The sequence below is a fragment of the Trichosurus vulpecula genome, chromosome 2 (assembly GCF_011100635.1).
Source record: "Trichosurus vulpecula isolate mTriVul1 chromosome 2, mTriVul1.pri, whole genome shotgun sequence".
Classification (NCBI taxonomy): domain Eukaryota; kingdom Metazoa; phylum Chordata; class Mammalia; order Diprotodontia; family Phalangeridae; genus Trichosurus; species Trichosurus vulpecula.
In genome coordinates this window covers 54737548-54756874 of record NC_050574.1, presented here as the reverse complement: position 1 = coordinate 54756874, position 19327 = coordinate 54737548, and the positions used below count along the sequence as shown (strand labels likewise).

At 49.4% G+C, this 19327-nt stretch overlaps 1 protein-coding gene across 1 annotated transcript in view; it reads left to right on the top strand.

The window, feature by feature from the left end:
- The first annotated feature begins 2258 nt into the window (after window positions 1-2258).
- Window positions 2259-19327, top strand: part of ECE1 (endothelin converting enzyme 1) — a 187313-nt gene continuing 170244 nt past the window's right edge. The window contains exon 1 of the mRNA XM_036742976.1: window positions 2259-2567. Within this exon, the coding sequence (XP_036598871.1) occupies window positions 2565-2567 (3 nt within the window). The 5' untranslated portion in view covers window positions 2259-2564. The remainder of the gene's footprint in view (window positions 2568-19327) is intronic.

Sequence of the window (19327 nt, the reverse complement as noted above, 5' to 3'; positions counted from 1 at the left end):
GCCCCAGCTCAGACCCACTTCCTCCCAGAAGCCCCTGCTTACCACCCTAGCCCACTGTCCCATTTTAAGCAACAATTTCGAAGCATAAGAAACCTTTGGGATCATCTACTACAATCTCTTTCTTTTACAGATGAGAACTCTGAAGCCCAGAGAGGGAAAAGAACTTTTCTAAGCTCACAAAGCTTGTAAGTTATCAGAGCCAGGATTCAAACCTCGTGCCCAACCCCCCTTCCCCTCCCCGACCTCCCACCCACCCCCGGTAATGCTCTCATCCCTCCTCTGATCTCCTATAACACTGTCCCTCTTCTTTGGCACTTAAGACATTCTACCTGGATCCTAAGGTCTTAGGATACAAGAGGTTAGATCCGTGAGGAACCTTAGAACATGGAATGTCAGAGCTGGAAGAGACCTTGGACCATGGCATTTTAAATCTGGAAGGGACTTTCTAATATAGAATGTTAGAGCTGGGAAAGGACCACTCAGATATCATCTAGTCATCTATGAGACGGGGAAATGGGCCCAGAGAAAGGGTAGGTCATTTACTCAAGGTCACTCAGCTAATGCGGGCAGTTAGGTGAGTTTTTACTTTAATGTTCTTTCTCCCCAACTAGATTAAGGAACATGAGAGCCTAGACTATGTTTTTTTTTTCTCACCATAGTGTCTAATATGGAGCCATACCCTGTGTGCCCAATTCCTTGTTGATTTCTCTAGCATGCCCCCACCCATACTAACCTTTCATACTAACACCTTCCCAAGGTGGGGTCGGAGGAGGGGCAGAAAATCTACTGCTGGAGTTTCTGAGGGTAAAAGGCTTCTCCATCTTGGGCTCAGACTGTGTCTCCTCTTTCCTCCCTTCTGCCTTCACTTCCCCATGCCTGAGACACGTATCTCTGAGTACACGTAAGCATGGAGGTACAATGGACAGGTGGTCAGGAAACCACCTGGATTCTAGCTGCAGACTGGCTGGTCTTGAAGCCAAGGCAGCTAAGCCTTGCTCTGCCAGTTACTGGAAGGAGGTGATCTGGGTCCAAACTACTACTTCTCTGAGCCTCAGTTTCCTAACCTAGTAAATGGGAATAATAATTCATATGCTCCCTACCTCACTTCGCTGTTGTGGGGAAGTGTTACCTCAGAGGGCTATAGATGGTTGGGGATCCAGGCAGTTAGGTGGTGCAGGAGATAGAGTGCTGGGCCTGGAGTCAGGAGCTGAATTCAAATCTGGCCTCAGACACTAGCTATATGATCTTGGGCAAGTCACTTAATCTCTGTCTGCCTCAGTTTCCCTCATCTGTGATAATAGCACCAAACTCCCAGAGTTGTTGTGAGATTCAAATGAAGTAATATGTGGAAAGAGCTTTGCAAACCTTGCAGTGCTATGTAAATGCTGCTGGTTGTTGTTGTTGAGCTGCCAGGCCACCTATGACACCTTTTGGTGCAGAGGAAAGAGGAGTGGGGCCCATGGTTCAAGGCAGCTCCATTACTAACTAGCTATGTGACATGGGAGTATTTTGATCTCTCTGGCATCCGCTTCCTCCTTGGTAATAGGAGAAAATGAACCAGCTGGTCTGTAGGGCCCTTGCCAGCTCACTCTATACACACGACGAAAAGCACCAGTCCTCGGACTATTTAAGCGGTGTTGGCTCGACCACTAACTTGCTGTGTGATCCTAGGCAAGTCACTTTCCATTTCGGGGCCTCAGTTTCCTTCATCTGTAATATGAGGGAGTTGGAGGAGATGATCCCATTCAGTCCCATTCGGCTCTAATGTTTAGGACTCCATAAACTCACTCACGTGTGTACACAGACACGCTACACAAAAGCACACACCCGGGCCCCGGCGGAGTCCCAGGCTGCACACTTTCAGCGAGCAGGCGCCAGCCCAGACAAAGGTCACAGAGCTCCTGAGGGGCGCCCCTGCGAGACCCACAATCAAGCCCATCCCAGGCTGGCCGGGTAGAGGGGGCCCCGAGCTCCTGGGGCTGGGCCTGGCAGCCGCGGAGCCTCGCACACCTAGGTTCCCCAGCCGTAGCCGCCCCCTCCCTCTCCGACTTACCCCCACCCCCCGCCTCTCCCCGGAGGTCACCACGAAAGAGTTAAGGATTGGGGTGAGGAAGTCCGTCCCACTGGCCCGATGATTGGCTGCTCGGCTCCGGCCCGTCCCCCCACCGCTTGGCCATAGGCCCGCCGGCCAGCTCCGCCCCGCTCGGGCTGCCTGCTCCGGGGGAAGCGCGCCGCTCTGCTAAAGGGGGAGGCACAGCGCGGAGCGCACGGCGCCGCTGCTCCAGCTCCAGCTCCTGCTCCTGCTCCCTCTCCTGCTGCTGCTCCCTCTCCTGCTCGCGATCCGGCTTGCGCTCCCGATCCCTCCGGCTCCGGCTCCGGCTCCAGCCCGAGCTCGGGCTCGCGCCCTTGATCGTGCTCAGACTTCGGTTCCAGCTCCGGCTCCAGCTCCGGCTCCGGCTCCGGCTCCGGCTTCAGCTGCCGCTCCGCGCCCGGCGAGCCACCTCTGATCCCTTCGGCGGCAGGGAGGCGGAGTAGGGCCAGGGAGAGCTGTCAGGAGCAGAGCTATGGTAAGGGCAGAACACTCGGGGCGAAGGGCGGGCCTGAGCCCATCTGGGCCGGTCGGGGTCTGTCGGCTCGGTTCGGCTCGGCTCGGTGTGAATCGCTCTGGTTGGAACGAGCTGACTTCGGGATGTTCTAGAGCGGCTGGTGGAGAACCTGAGCACAGCGTTCCAGAGCGGCCGCTCAGGGTTCCATTTCAGCCTTTCGCAGCTGCCGGGTTGGGTTCGATTTCTGCGATACAGAGTTGCAAGATTAGGTTCGATTTGTGCGTTCCAGATTGGCAGGGTTGGGTTCGTTTCTGCGTTCCAGCGCGGCTGGTTTGGATTCCTTGTCAGCTTTCCAGACAGCCCGTTAAGTGTTCGATTTTGTCATTCTACAAGTGATTGGTTTTGTTCGTAGGGTTCCGTAATAACTGCTTTGGGCTTCGTTGTGAGGGTTCCAGTTTGCATAGTTGGTTTTAGTTCCAAGGTTAGAGGGAGCGGTGCGATTGAGCTCGGGTTTTTGAGCCTTCCAATTGAGTTGGATTCCAGTGATCTAGAACTTGGGTTTGGTTCTCTTCAGAGCACCAGGGTTTGGTTCAGAGAATTTCAGAGTGGCTGGTTTAGATTAGGCTCCGTTCAGGATAGGGTTGGGTTCAGAGGGTTCTGGATCTGGATTGTCAGAGCCAGAGTGGGAAAAGCAGAGGTGGGGTGGGGGGTAACCTTCAGTTCAATGGAAATAAGATCTCCCACCCCACTTAGGTACCCTAAATTTTTTTGTTTTCACGGGGGGGGGGCATGCCTTAGGCAGCTGGGCAAAGGTGGTCTCAGATTGGAGCAAAGAGAGACAAGACCCTTGTGCCTTGGGGAAGAGAGGACTTGGAATAAAGACAGAGTGGGGCAGGGGGTCCGGCCAGAGAAATCAAGAAGATAGAGCTAAGGGGGAGAGGAAAGAAGAGAGACTTTGAGATGGGAGACAAAGAAGGGGTCAGGAGAGAAAGGAGGAGGCGACTGATGAGGAGGCCTAATTGGGTATTGTGGGATGGGGAGAAATACTAGAGGGACAGAGGAAAGGAGCTGAGGACTCACACTCTTCAAGGAAGAGGGAGACAGAGGAGAATGAGAGAGAAAAGGGAAGAACAGGCAGAGAAAAAAGTTGGCAGGAAGGGCGAGAACAGAAGGAACCATGTAGAAACCCCCCTACTGAATCCTTGGGAGAAGGATCTAGAGGAGGGGTATTTTGGGGGTTCCTCTGCCCCAACCCCCACAGTTTTGGGTGAAGGCTCCTGAATGTCATATAGGGGAAAGGGACCCAGAGTTGGAGGTTATTTCTGGCCTCCATTCTTCTTGCCCACTTAGGTTCCTGGTAGCTGCCCCACTTGCCCAGACCTTGGACCTAGGGGAGAGAGGGGACAGACCAAGTTGGACATCTAAGTGTCTGCTTCGAGGCCCAAGGTGGAGGTCCTGGCCCAGCAGGCCCCCCAAAATCCAATGCACCATGGCATCACAGAATGTCCAAGCTGGGAATCCTGCAAACATAAAACGTTGGAGATGGAAAATGACCTTTGGGATGATTTCACCTGAGGCTTTCATGTTAAAAGAGGAAATAATAATAATGACATATGTCCGTTTACCATCCACAAAGCTCTTTATACTGTTGTCTCATTTGATCCTCTCAGTCATCCGGTAATGTGGGTTTGTCCAATAAAGAAGCCGAGGTTCAGAGGGATAATGACCACATAGCTAGTAAGTGTCTGAGGTGGGATTTGAAACCCAGCCTCCTTGTGTCTAAGACCAGCACTTTAAGTGTCCTGCCATGCTACCTGGTGGAAAGACAGTCAGAGAAGTTAAATGATGGTCTAATTTCCCTAGGCTAGTAAATTGAGCTGGGACTAGGACCAGGCCTCTGGGTCTTTGTATCACCACTTCCTGCTTCTTAGCAATAACCAGCCTCTCATGTATTGGTGACTGGATGCCTGGATTCTAGGTTAGGTACTACCATCATGCTGCCAATTCCGGAAAAGTTCTGACTCTCAGTTTTTCTGCTCTATGAAATGGGGACAAGTTCTCAGATTTGTGTGAAAGGCGGAGCTATTGTTGAGGGTGCTGAGTGGTTGAGAGGGATAGGGTCATCAGGTCATGCTGATAATCCAGGACCCAGCCAGCTACTTGTTAGCACTTTTTAGCTGCTTGAGGTTGCTTTGACTGGAACATGAGAGATCTTGGGCCACTTACTTGTCTCTGGGCCTCCAGTTTCCTCATCTATGAAATGAAGGGAATAGGACTAGGTTTCTAAGGCCCTTCCCAGCTCTGACATTCTCTGTTCTAAGGCCCTCCTAGCTCTGACATTCTGTGCTCCAAGGGCCCTCCCAGCTCTGACATCCTGGGTTCTAAGGGCCCTCCCAGCTCTGACATCCTGTGCTCTAAGGGCCCTCCCAGCTCTGACATTTTGGGTTCTAAGGGCCCTCCCAGCTCTGACATTCTCTGTCCTAAGGCTCTCCTAGCTCTGACATTCTGTGTTCTGAGGCCCTTCCCAGCTCTGACATTTTGGGTTCTAAGGGCCCTTCCCAGCTCTGACATTTTGGGTTCTAAGGGCCCTCCCAGCTCTGACATTCTCTGTCCTAAGGCCCTTCCCAGCTCTGACATTCTCTGTCCTAAGGCCCTTCCCAGCTCTGACATTCTCTGTCCTAAGGCCCTTCCCAGCTCTGACATTCTCTGTTCTAAGGCCCTCCTAGCTCTGACATACTCTGTTCTAAGGCCCTCCCAGCTCTGACACCCTGGGTTCTAAGGGCCCTCCCAGCTCTGACATTCTTTTTTTTTATTTTCTCCAGGGAAGAGGAACCCTGTGTGACTCTGAGATTAAGTGCTGATCCTATAATAGGGGTATTCCCCCAGTAGGCTATTTTTTTCCTTTCCCAGCCTCCTTGCCAGCTGATTCTTCTTCATTCCTATAGCATTTGGCGACATATGTGTGTCTCCCACTCAATTTTCCATTTACACTGTGTCTCCCCAGACACGATATTTTTAGCTGTGTTGACTCTCAGAGCTAGAAGGGACCTCCAAGGTCATCTAAGCCAGCCACTCACCCAGTGCAGGCATCCCCTCTGTAGCATCTCTGACAGGTTGTCCCCCAGCCTTAGCTTGAATACCTCCAGGGACAGGGAACTCATTCCACATTTTAGCTCACGTTAAAATACATTGAGGGGTGGTGAGCTTCAAGATGTTATTCCATCTGTGGGATGCCTTCTTGCCTCTTTGCAGGTCTAGCCTTTAAATTATTCCAGAAAGATGGTCGTCTTCTCTTCTCTTAAAAACAACAGGGAGGGAGACTCTGATTGGTTTCTGATTCCAGCTGTGATATGCCATTATTAGCTGCATGGCCATGGACAAGGAGTTTATTCTCCAAGATTCTGGTTGGTGATTTTTTTCTTCCCAAATCTACAAATGGGACTGCTCTTTGTATTGTCTTCCTAAAAGTTTTTGTAAAGAAACACCCCAGTGGAGTTTACAGATGGACAATTGCCTTTTCTCATGAACAGGATTCTCTTTTACTCATGGCCCACACGGAAAGCCACCTCTAATCCTAGAATTGAGTTTGCTGGAAGAATGAGTGAGTGGATTATCTGGTCTGATCCCCATATTTTACAGGTGAGGAACCTGAGGCCCATCTCAGGGAAGCTCCTGGCCTAGCCTAACATAGCTGCTAAGGAACAGAGTCTGGATTCAAACCCAGATCCTCTCCAGGTCTTGTCAGGGAAGGAAATATGGTAACCACAGTGGAAAGAGTGACAGCGTTGGATTCATGTGTCTTTAGTTCAAACCCAGCTGTGTCACTTATTACCTGTGTGACCTTAGGGATTACTCAGCCTCTGTAAGCCTCAGTTCCCTCATCAGTTGGGCTGGATGAGCTCCAGTGTCCCTTCCAGTTCAAGAGCTATCACCCTGAAGGAGTAATGTGCCCAAGATCGGGTAACTCTAGGCTGCAGAGAAGCAAGGCCCTTCACACTGGGTTTTGCTGGACTCTCTTCTGGGAGGGAGGGAGCAGCCTAGTTGTCCCCAAATACAGAGGTTTTTCCAGGACAAGATGTTGCTGCTGTTATTACTAACACTCATCATAGGACAATTAGATTTGTTCTGCTTGGGCTGAAAGATGAGAATGAACAATGGAGGGAGGTTGCCAGAGGCAGATTTAGGTTCCACCAAGGGAAAACTTCCTTTTTAATTCACAAGTTCACATTCTAATTGAGGGAATGAAGTGATTACAGGAGGGTTCAGCAGCAGGGTAGATGGAAAGGTCTGGTGGTCTGGAGGGTTCAGCAGCAGGGCTGATGGAAAGGTTTAGAGGGTTCAGCATAAGGGCAGATGGTAAGGCTGAGTGGTCTGGAGGGTTTAGCAGCAGGGTAGATGGAAAGGTCTGGTGGTCTGGAGGGTCCAGCAGCAGGGCCGATGGAAAGGTTTAGAGGGTTCAGCATAAGGGCAGATGGTAAGGCCTAGTGGTCTGGAGGGTTCAGCAGCAGGGCTGATGGAAAGGTTTAGAGGGTTCAGCATAAGGGCAGATGGTAAGGCCTAGTGGTCTGGAGGGTTCAAAAACAGGGCAGATGGTGAGGCCTGGTGGTCTGGAGGGTTCAGCAGCAGGGCAGATGGTGAGGCCTGGTGGTCTGGAGGGTTCAGCAACAGGGCCGATGGTGAGGCCTGGTGATCTGGAGGGTTCAGCAGCAGGGCAGATGGTGAGGCCTGGTGGTCTGGAGGGTTCAGCAGCAGGGCCGATGGAAAGGTTTGGAGGGTTCAGCAGCAGGGCAGATGGTGAGGCCTGGTAGTTTGGAGGGTTCAGCAGCAGGGCAGATGGTAAGGCCTGCTAACAATCGGAGATGACCAAAAGTTATATGGACTATTTCAAGGGAGGTGAAGAGTTTGCCTTCTTTGGAAGTTTCAGGCAAGGGTTGTTTGACCACTTACTGGGTGCATTCTAGAGTGGGTTCTTTTTCAATTACAGGTTGGACTAGCTGGCCTTTGAGGTCCCTTCTTTCAGATTTTGTTAACTTTGAATTCTGAGAAATTCTACTTAGTATCAAACCTTGCTCCTTGACCACTGAATGCAATTTGAATATCATGGAAAGGGGGAGGATGATGCTCTGAGAACCAATTAACAAACATCTATCAGTCACCCACTTGGTATAAGTCCTGAACAAGGCACTGAAGAAATGCCTTAGAAGTTAGAGGAACACAGTCCCTGCCCCCATGGAGCTTACAGTCTATTAAGAGAGGTGAGATTTTATGGGGTTTTTTAAACCTATTACATAGAGTTGAGTGGTTTAAGGGAGTTATTATTATCACCACGTTACAGAAAAAACAGCCTCAGAAAAGGGAAGTGATTTACCCAAGTCCATACAGCTAGTAGTAGATACTTACAGCTAGCAAGTATCCAAGCTGAGACTGGAATCCATTTTTTTTTTCTGGCTATAAGTCTGGTGGACTTTATCCAAGCTGAGACTGGAATCCATTTTTTTTTTTCTGACTATAAGACTAGTGGACTTTCCCATCAGTGCTGTGGGCATTAGGAGGGGAAGGAGCTTACTTCTGGGGGGAGGTATATATCAGGTAGAGCTTCATGGAGAAAGTGACATTTGAGCTAGGCAATTAGGGATGGGCAAGATTGTGGGGCAGCTAGGTGGTCTGCTAGAGGGGATTCTTTTTCAAGTACAGGTTGGATCAGCTGGCCTTTGAGGTCCCTTCCCTGAGATTTTGGGGAGGGATCAGGCTGGCCAGACCTGTTAGAGCTCTTGGAATGCCGAGCTGAGGAGCCTGGAAATGAGATTCAGAGGAAAGTGGGTCAGCTAATGGTGTGAATTGTTGACACTCACAAGTGCATAGGGTTCCTGAGCTAGTCCCTGCTCTAACCCCACCTGAAGGAGTAATGTGCCCAAGATCGGGTAACTCTAGGCTGCAGAGAAGCAAGGCCCTTCACACTGGGTTTTGCTGGACTCTCCTCTGGGAGGGAGGGGGCAGAGGGGGGGATGTTTAGAGATTTCAACACCATCCAAACAAAGCCATGTTTTCCCCTGCCTGCTCAGCCAAGTTTGCTCCGTCCCCCAGGGTTCTTCTCCATGACTTGTTCCCAGAGAGTTCACATTCCGTTTCCCAGCTACCCTCTGGATGGAACTAATGGTCTCCAATTCCCCAGACCAGGCCATTAACCCTTCTTGGGGAGATGGAGCCACCATGAAAAGCCTAGAGGATTCTGGGGTCTTGGAAGCCGTATAGACCAACCTCCTCAATTTACAGATGAGGTTCAGAGATTAAGAACCTCGGCCAGAGTTCCACAGCCCATGAACGCTGGAGCTGGGGTTCGAGCTCAGCTCTCTTCCCTTCATGCCACACGGCCAGCTCAAATAGGATGAAATCTGCAGTGCAGGATGGTGGGTCCTTAAAGTCATAGGTTCCCCTTTTTTGGTTCGGTTATTCTTCAGCTATCTTTTTAAGTAGTGCAGAATGGCTAAGGGACTTGCCTGAGGTCACACAACATTTTAAAAACTAGACCTAGGTCTAGCATAAAACATATTAGTAACCCACCTTTCTTTAGTGCTTTCAAGTTTCATCATAGCTAAGATTTATACAGGACCTACTGTGTGCCAGGCACCATGCTAAGTGCTTTACAAATATTGTCTCATTCGATCCTCACAAAAACCCTGGGAGGTAGTTGCTATGAGGAAACAGAGTCACTGGAGGTTTTCTTGGCAAAGATACTGGAGTGGTTTGCCATTTCCTTCATCTTATTTTACAGGAATGAGGAAACTGAGGCACACAGCGGTTAAGTGACTGGTCCAGGGTCACACAGCTAGTACATGTCAGAGCATTTGAACTCAGGACTCTACCCATTGCTCCAGCCAGTGTTTCACAGCAAGGTGGCCATGTGGCACAAGTGGATAGAGTCCTGTTTCAGGAGTCAAAGGACCTGGTCTTTTGATCTCACTTTCCTAGGCCTCGGTTTTCTCAATTGTAAAATGAGGGGGGGTGGGTTGAGGGCTGGACTTGACGGCCTCTGAGGTGCTTCCACCTCAAGAACTTGGATCCTATAACCCTGCTAGGTTAGGTCTCCATGTCGTGCAGAGAGGCTGTGAGCCACCCAGACTTACACAGCTGGCAGAGTGTTAAAAGGGGAAATTTGAACCCAAGACTTTCTGAACTCCAAGTCTGGTGCTGCCTTCTCTGTATTTATAAACACCTAAAGGTTTACACAATAGGCCTGTGAGACACATAGTAGAAGAATTATTATCCCCATTTATAAGAGAGCCAGGAGGTCATGGGTTCAAGTCCTTCACTGGACAAGGCCCTTAATTCTTAGTGCCCCTGGGCGACTCTTCATCAGTTGTACCTGCTTTGGGAGAGGGAGTTCCTCATTGGCATCTCCCTCTACCAATGAAATCACAAGTTTACCCTTATGCCCATTTTATACATGATAAAACTAAGCCTCAGCAAGGTTTAAGTGATTTCTCTCCCCACCAACACATACATTAGCAGATCTGGGGAGTGTTGGATCTAGACCCTAAATTCAGGTCCAGTGCTCTTTCTGGGACACTGCTCTGCCTCACAACCAAGGTGTCCCATGCCACAGTCTTCAGCTCTTCTACAAGCAGAGGCTTGGAGGTGGGAGAGTACGGACCATATTCAGGCAGGATAGGGCAGAGGAGATGAGTTCTACAGCTGGCCACATTGTAGAGCGCGTGGCCTGAAATAGTAGGTCCTAGCTGGAGGCTCGTCGTCGATGGCACAAACAAATGACCAGTGGGAAACGCAAAGCCACAGGGCACACATGGAAACGTAGCTCGGGGCTAGCTTACTAGTGGCCTCGAATGCTAGGCTTTGGAACTTGCTGCAGAGGCAGTAGGGAGCCAGTGAAGGTTCTGCCAGATGTTGTGTAACCTGGCAGCATTCCCTCGCTTCCCAGGAGTCCCTTCCCACACGGCTTGGCCGAGAGCTAAGCTCAGGGCCACCCTGGAAGTGAGATCATCCTGGGGAGCCAGGACGGGAGGCCTGGACAATGAATAAATACAGGGGAGGGACGGAACAGTTTAGTGGGGTGCAAACAGGGCTCCAGGTGCCTTGTGGAAAGCCCCAGGTGGGTGTGTGGGACCGGAAGGTAAGGGGAGGGGCCTGGACCCACAGGCAGGGGAAGCGACCTTTGTAGAAGCCAGCGCTTGTATCCTCAACTGTCATCTTAGGCAAGGTCTGCCAAAGGCCACTTGTTGGTTATAGGATTTACTCATGTTTCCCTCGCAGAACTGGAGATGGACAAATTGTTCTGTTTGGAAACTTTATAAATAACATCGATAACTTGTTTCACCAGCAGAATCAGGGCTGCTGTAAAAGACCGGGGAAGGAGTGACTTGGGAGCTTCCCATCTGCCTTGGCTCTGGCCCTCCCTCAGGGACTTCCAAGAGCAGAGATCGCCGCCACCTTATGTTTCCCCTAGTTTTCGATGCCCGTGTTGTCCCTCTCCTTGGGAAGGAACATTGGCTCTAGGGTCAAACCCACACTCTGCCGCTTATTACCTGGGTGATCTTGGACAACTTACTTGCCTTTCATCAGCCTCAGTTTCTTCATCTGTAAAATAATCATATAGATAGCCTCTGAAGTCCCTTCCAATGCTAAGTCAATGATACTATGACTCCCCTCCCCAATCTGGTCTCTGTTAAAAATCCTTATTTTTCAAGACCCAGCCCACAGAACATATCCTCTGAGCAGCCCCCAGGTGATCTGACCCACCCTGGTGAAAGAACCACCTCAGACTTTTCCTACCTCCAGCATCTGGCTATCCCTGCTGTCACCGGATTTGGGTGATAGCAACCCCATTAGATGAAAAAAAAGAATCACTGATGGATAGAGGAAATTGAGGCTCAGAGAAAGATGACTCAGGTGATGCATCTAATCATTGTTGGGGCTGGGATGTAGACTTTATGTCCTATGCTTCTTTTTGTTTGTTTTTTGGCTGCAAATCTCAGCCTCCCCACCCCGCAACAGGGTCCCAAAGAAGAAGAAAGGTCTAAGCATTACATGGTGTCTTTTTTTTTTTTTTTAAAGAGCTTGAAGTCTGTAGAGAGCAGTGTGGTGTAGTGGATAGAGCCAGCCTGAGGATTGAAGTTCAGGGCAGAGGCCTGTGCTACATCCTGTGGCTGTGTGACCCTGGACAAGTCACTTAGCCTTTCAGGGCTCTAGGCAGCTCTAAAACTGTCACTTGCAGAGAAGGTACCATGTGGCTTTGGTAGAGCGCATTTCCTCACCCACTCAGACATCCCCTGGGACATCTCACAGTCTGATGGGGAATAAGGTATATAAAGATAATGATAACCCAGATAAGAACATATTAAGTGACCAGAAAGGGGCTGGGCCTAGAGGGATCCCTGCCTGCTGGAGGAGGTGAGGAAGGGGAGAGACTTCCGCAGAGGGAGAAGGAAGGGTGGGAGGGCCAAGGCAGGAAAGGGGAGCCCTGTAACCATCAATATTTAATCAATGGGAGGCGCCTTTGTCGTCCCCAGTCTAGCTGGAGGCTCATCCTTGATGACACAATCCAGTGACCAGTGGGAGACTCAAAGCCACAGATTCTGTAGAAATCAGGTCCGGGGGTGGGGGAGAGCAGTGTGACCCAGTACCAAGGGTTCCTGGAGTGGCCTTTCCCTACTTCACTTTTTTCCTTTCATCATTTCCTCTGATCTCATGTTTTCACGCAGTGAGCAGAATTGAGGGATGGCAAGAGTGGTGTGGGGTGTAGAGGGGAGAGGGGGTGGGCGGTAGAAACATGGTCATTTTCTTTTTTTTAATAGTATTTTATTTTTTCCAATGACATATAAAGACAAATTTTAACATTAATTTTTAAAAATTTTTGAGTTTCGAATTTCTTCCTTCCCTCCCCTCTCCGTAAGACAGTAAGCAATTTGATACAGGTTATATATGTGCAATCATGTAAAACGTATTTCCATATTAGTCATGCTTTGAAAGAAGAAACAGACCCAAACAAAAAACCATGAAAAAAATAAAGTGAAAATAACATGCTTCAATCTGCATTCAGACTCCATCAGTTCTTTTTCTGGATATGAATAGCATTTTTCCTCACGAGTCCTTTAGAATTGTCTTGGATCATTGTATTGCTGAGAAGAGCTAAGTCATTCATAGCTGACCTTCGTATGATCGTGCTGTTACTGTGTAAATATTCTGCTTCTGATCATTTACTGAGCATCAGTTCATATAAGTCTTTCCAGGATTTTCTGAAATCCACCTGCTCATCATTTCTTATAACACAATAATATTCCATTACATTCATATACCATAGCTTGTTCAGCCATTCCCCAATTGATGGGCATCCCCTCAATTTCCAATTCTTTGCCACCACAAAAAAGCTGCTATCAACATTTTTGTGCAAGTAGGTCCTTTTCTCTTTTTAAAAAAACTCTTTGAGATACAGACCCGGTAATGGTATTGCTAGATCAAAGGGTATGCACAGTTTTATAGCCTTTTGGGCATAGTTCCAAATTGCTCTCCAGAATGGCTGGATCAGTTCACAACTCCACCAACAATGCATTAGTGTCCCAATTTTCTTAAATCCCTCATCCAACATTTATCATTTTCTTTTCCTGTCATTTTAGCCAATCTGATGGATGTGAGGTGGTACCTCAGAGTTGTTTTAACTTGATTTCTCTAATCAGTAGTGATTTAGAGTATTTATTCATATGACTATAGATAGCTTTGATTTGTTCATCTGAAAACTGCTCATTCCTATCCTTTGATGAATGTGGTCGCTTTCAAAGAAAGTGCTACTTGCTTCCCCAGAGGGGCCTGCTAATCGCTACTTGCTTCTCACCACTCATGCTTTAAATCTGGAGTGACTGGTAAGACGTGGGCTCTGCCCCAGATTTCCCATGGGCCTTTGAGCAAGTCGCTTAATTTCCCCATGCGCCAATTACCTCATCTGTAAAATGAGAGAGTTGGTATGGATGTCCTCAGAGGTCCCTTCCATTGATCCTGGGCCCTCTTCCATTGTATCAAAGGCCCTAATACTGCCTCTTCTTTGAAGCCTTCCTACATTGGACATAGCAGCTTTCAGTCTCTTCTAGCTCCCCCTATTTGCTGTTCATCTTAACTCCTGTTCCCATCCTTCAGTTCCCTGCCACCCCAGGAGAATTCACTCGCCCACTCCTACCCGGCCATTCCTGCCCACTAGGTCTGCCAAGCCGGGCCTGCATCTGGCCACATGTGCATGTTTCTCATCTCAGATGATTCAGTGTCATGGAGAGTGTCCTGGATGACAGCTGGGAGGGCTTCCTTTGAATCTCTGCTCTTCTACTGACAGTGACTAGGAACAAATCATTTCCCTTTTTGGAGCTGTAGTTTCCTCATCTGTATTATGGGGACAAGGACACTTCCACTCTGGTGAGGCAATGATTTTGAAAGGGGATCATGAACTTGCAAGTCACTATGACAGCGTGAGCTAAAATCGTCATTCTTGAGACCCAGGAGGGCAGGGACTCCATCTGTGAAACTCAAGATTGCACATGGGCATTTTATAAAGACTGGATGCTGGCCATGCTGACCTTTCTCTTCTTGTATAATCCCTGCCCGTTGTTGTGAGTCGTGATGGATTCTGAGCCCGGGTCAGCTGTGAGCTGGGTGGGAAACACTCCACAGGGAAGGAAGTGAATGAAGCAGCAGGCATCCCCCTCCCCAAATCTCTGAAATGTTGGTAGCTTTTATTACCTCCTAGATTCACAGAGTGTCAGAGCACCAAATGGCAGGGCTGGGAGGGCCCTTAGAACAGAGAATGTCAGAACTGGGAGGGCCCTTAGAACACAGGATGTCAGGGCTGGGAGGGCCCTTAGAACACAGAATGTCAGGGCTGGGAGGGCCCTTAGAATACAGAATGTCAGAGCTGGGAGAGCCCTTAGAACACAGAAAGTAAGAGCTGGGAGGGCCCTTAGAACACAGAATGTCAGGGCTGGGAGGGCCCTTAGAACACAGGATGTCAGAGCTGGGAGGGCTCTTAGAGCACAGGATGTCAGAGCTGAGAGGGCCCTTAGAACACAGAAAGTAAGAGCTGGGAGGGCCCTTAGAATACAGGATGTCAAGGTGGGGAGGGACCTTAGAACACAGAAAGTAAGAGATGGGAGGGCCTTAGAACACAGGATGCCAGAGCTGGGAGGGCCCTTAGAACACAGAATGTCAGAACTGGAGTGACCTTAGAACACAATGTCAGAATTAGAAGGGAGTTTACAACAGAGAATAGCAAAATGAGAGGAGATCCCAGAATAGAGGATGTCCAAGCTGGGAAGAGGGGTCCTTTAGAACACAGAATGTTAGAGTTGGAAGGGAACTTACAGTGTAGAATATTAGAATGTGGAAAGTCAGAGATGGAAGAGGAGATGTCAGTTTCGGTATCAGTTCAAAGGAGATCTTAGAATGACCTACTTAGGACACAATCTTAGAGCAGGGAGGGAGCCTTAGAAACCATTTAGTCTCAGGCCCTTATTTTACAGATGGAGAAACTGAGGCCCAGTCAGATAATTAGTGGTATAGCCATGACTAGAACCTGGCTCCTAGATCGTAGCTGCAGATACAGAAGCATCGGGGCGACCACCTCCATGAGAAAACACACACACACACACACACACACGTGTATACACACACACACACCTTGACAGAGTATGGGGTCTTTTCCCCTGAGTGAGTCTCCTGGTTTTAGGCCAATATTGACATCACAGGTAAACACTGACACTAGAGTGTTTACAGTGTAATCTTATTCCTTCTGGCTGCCTCCCTAACACTTGGCAGGAGTGAGGCAGGAGGGAGGGGGTCTTAGGGAGGGATGCTCCCCTGCCTGTTGGGACTAGTGCCCATTCTCTCTCCCTCTCTCTCCCTCTCTCTCTCTCTCTCTCTCTCTCACACACACACACACACACACACACACACACACACACACACACATACACACACCCCAAACAAAGATCCTTCCCTAGCCACCCACTCCAAGGCCTGGTATTTGAGCCCGAGGGCAGGAGGGAAATGGGGGGAGGGTACCCCACAAGTCTTGGGCTCCCTCTGGAATGATTGGGGGAGGGGGACTGCCATGGCCTCATCCATGGCAAAGACTTGATCCTCCAGGTCCAAATCACGCCACCACCATTTATGGTCCCTAAGATCCCTCTTTGCTCTGACAGTTCCTTCCAGCCCTGTGATCCTAGCCTTAGAACCGGGAGGACCTAGAGCCAGGAGGTCTTCTCTACCAACTTCCTCTTTTTACAGACATAGATATTGAGGCCAGAGAGGTTCAGTGATATGTACTTGGCAGGGCCTGGATGTGACCTATGACCCAAATGCATCAGGTATTCCAGTATTCCCCACTGCTTCTTTGAGATCTCCCACCTTTAAAATTCCATGCTTCTAAGGGCTTTATGTTCTAAGGGCCTTCCCAGCTCTAAAACTTTGGGCTTCTACTACTTAGACCTGTATTGGTGCTTGTAGGAAGTACCTTAGCAGTTCAAAGAAGGGGATCATCAAGGAAAACATCCAGTTTGAGGGGGGTGGTAGAATTCAGATCAGGTTGGTCCGTCTTGGGAAGCAACTATTTGGCTCAGTGGATAGGGTACTGGGCCTGGGGATAGGAAGACCCGAGTTCAAGTATAGCCTCAGATACTAGCTCTGTAATCTTGGACAAGTCACTTAATCTCTTGTTTATCTAGGAAGCAGTTAATGGCTCAGTGGATAGAGCATTGGATCTGTAGTCGGGAAGACTGGAGTTCAAATCTGGCCTCAGACACTTACTAGCTGTGTGACTTTGGGCAAGTCACTTAACCTCTGGAGAAGGAAGTAGCAGACCACTCCATTATCTTTGCCAAGAAAATCTCATGGACAGTGTGCTCCATGGTCGGACATGACCAAACAAGATCCATCTTGGCCTGTGCCCAAGGAAGTTTCTTTCTGGGGTTACCTGAAAAGCTTCTGTCTAACATTCTCCGTCTCAGGCCCCCTGCTCCCACATCTCTAGGCCTTTGTGAAGAAATCTCCCCACCTCACCCCGCCCCCAACCCCCCTTCCAGGAGGTTGCTTCTTAGACAGAGCCACCCAGGGTCTGGCCTTGTGGGAATATCAAATCACAGGCTCCCAGGCAAACTCTGCAGAGCTCTGGAGTCTCCAGGCCCCGGGCCTCTGTCCAGCATCCCTGCCTGCATTTCCGTTCCGGCTCCAAACACAAATATCCGATTGCACTCATTGCTCCTGGGAGGGCGGCTTCTTGAAGGGAGGGAAGGCTACCCGATATCGAAATGGCCGTGACCTTGGCACCCTGGTCCTTGATCTGGAGAGACAGGGAGCTAGGAGAGAGACAGAGAGACAGACACAATGTAGTGTAGTAAGGTTTGAGAGGCACTTTACAAATATCTCATTCAATCTTTACAATAACCCTGGTAGGTAGGCGTTATTTTTATCCCCATGTTTCAGACCAGGAAGCTGAGGCATGTAGAGGGTAAGCCTCTTGTCCAGGGTCATACAGCTAGCAAGTATCTGAGGCTGGATTTGAATTCCTGACTTCAAATTTAGTGCACTAACCACTGTACCACCTAGCCGGATTGTAATCATGGCTCTACCACTGGAGACTTCTTTTGAAAATTCAAGTTATGTCTAAGAGTGTATTAAGCACCTACTATGCACCAAATGCTAAGTACTGGGAAGGTGGGGAAGGCATAGGAGTGACAAGGGGGGAAGGAAGTGTATGTCAAGAGTGGCTTTATCACTGGTCTTACATCTCCTTCTAGCCCACAGGAAAGAAGACAGTTCTGTGGTGTAGAGCACAAGGCCCTGGGCTCGACTCCTAGCTACTGGTAGCAGGATATTAGAGTCCCATATGAGAGATATGAGAGATATCGAATAGAGATATGAGAGTAGTGCCTCAAATTCAGGCTGAGTCTCTTTCCGCTAAATGGCTTCTGTGTCTGGTAAAGTGGCCTCGCTGGGGGCTTTAGGAACAGTGAGGAAGGCAGCCTGTCAGAGTTCATGAAGGCTGTGTGGAAAGAGGAGAGGACTGAGAGGCAGCAGACCTGGGATCTTGCCTTGGATGATACGGTGAAGTCAGAGGACCTGGGTTGAAATCTTCCTGCTGGTGGCCTTGGGTAAGTCACTTCCCTTCTCTGGGCCTTAGTTTCTTCATCAAAAACGCAAAGGGGCTGAACTAGATGGCTTTGAAGTTCCCTCCCAGTTCTGGATCCAGGTGAAATAAGGGAGTTGGCTGGCCACAGTGGCACATGCCACCAGGAGCAACTGATCTGGGGTCTGCACTGAGATCATCATTGGCGTGTGGGGCCCCTGGGATCAGTGGGCCACCTGGCGGCCTAAGGAAGAGCAAGTCTGAGCTCTTAGACTCAGCACTAGTGGGACTGGGCCCATGAGGAGCCCCTCATAGGGAGACCTGGTCAAAATAAATGAAAGGAGGGAGGGGAGGAGGGAAGAAGAAAGGAAAGGAAAAGGAAGGGAGGAAGGGAAGGAAGGAAAGAAGGGAGGGAGGGAAGCAGGAAGGGAGGGAGGAAGGAAGGAAGAAGGGAAAGTAAGAGAGGGAGGAAGGAAGGAAAGTAAGAGAGGGAGGGAGGAAGAAAGAGAGGAAGGAAGGAAGGAAGGAAGGGAAGGAAGGAAGGAAGGAAGGAAGGAAAGAAAGTAAGAGAGGGAAGAAGGTAAGAAAGGAGGGAGGGAGAAAGGCAGGAAGGGAGGAAGGGAAAGAAAGGAGGGAGGGAGGAAGGATAGAAGGAAGTAATAACTGGTTGGTGAAGGCTGTGTAGTTATAATGGCCAAGCTTGGCTACAAAGAATTGAAAAATTGGGCCTGACTCCTCCTTTGCCAAGATGGAGGACTCTGGGTGTGAAATATTGTATGCATTCTCAGATGTGGTTAATGTGTTAGTGAGCTGTTTTACTCAGCTCCTTTTTTCTTTTTAAATCTTTAGCTCACCAAGTACAAGAAGTGGGGGAAGGATCGATTAAGTAATGTCAAAATTTTTTTAATGAGGGGTTAGACTAGGAGGTGATTTCTAAGGTACCACTTGGGACCTCAGATGTGTCTGGGGAAGCACCTTATATAGAATCAGAGCTGGGAAAGACTTTAGAAATCATGTATTCAAACACACCCTCCTGCTCCCCCCTTGTATTACAGTGTAGGAAACTGAGTCTCTGAGAAGTGACCTTGCCAAGGTCACTGGTGTGGCAGAGCCACAGGGACTCAAACCTGAGTGGCTTCATACCTAGTCCCAGGCCTTTTTATATACCATATTGCCTAGTCTTGAGAACCTGAAGGCACAGAGCTGGGGAAAAGAAAGAAAAAGGGGACTAGCTCTGTGTTTCCAAACAGTCTTTTTCATAGAATCCAGTAAGCTTGTGCAAGGGAGGTGCCCCTTCCCTGCTGGCCTCCCCGCTTTCAAACACCAGGCTCCCAAGCTGACCCTTTGGGTGACATGACGCCCATCTTCAGCCATGAGAGTGCTGTCACAGCTGCAGGGAGGCCGTGTGGATTGGTGTGGGGGTGGGAGGGAGAGCAGAGCCCTCTGACCTCTAGCTTCTTTCCCTCTGACCCCTCAGTGGGGTCCTGGGGCCCTGTGAAACCATAGAGCAATCAGGCCTGCAGCCAGAGATCCTGCCCTTCTCTCACTTTGAAATATTTCAAAGGAAAATGTGGAGGAGGGAAACAGAGCTGCATCCCATCAAGCCCAGACTCGGTTCTTGATAATAGATCAGTAGTCAGGACTGTGTGTGTGTGTGTGTGTGTGT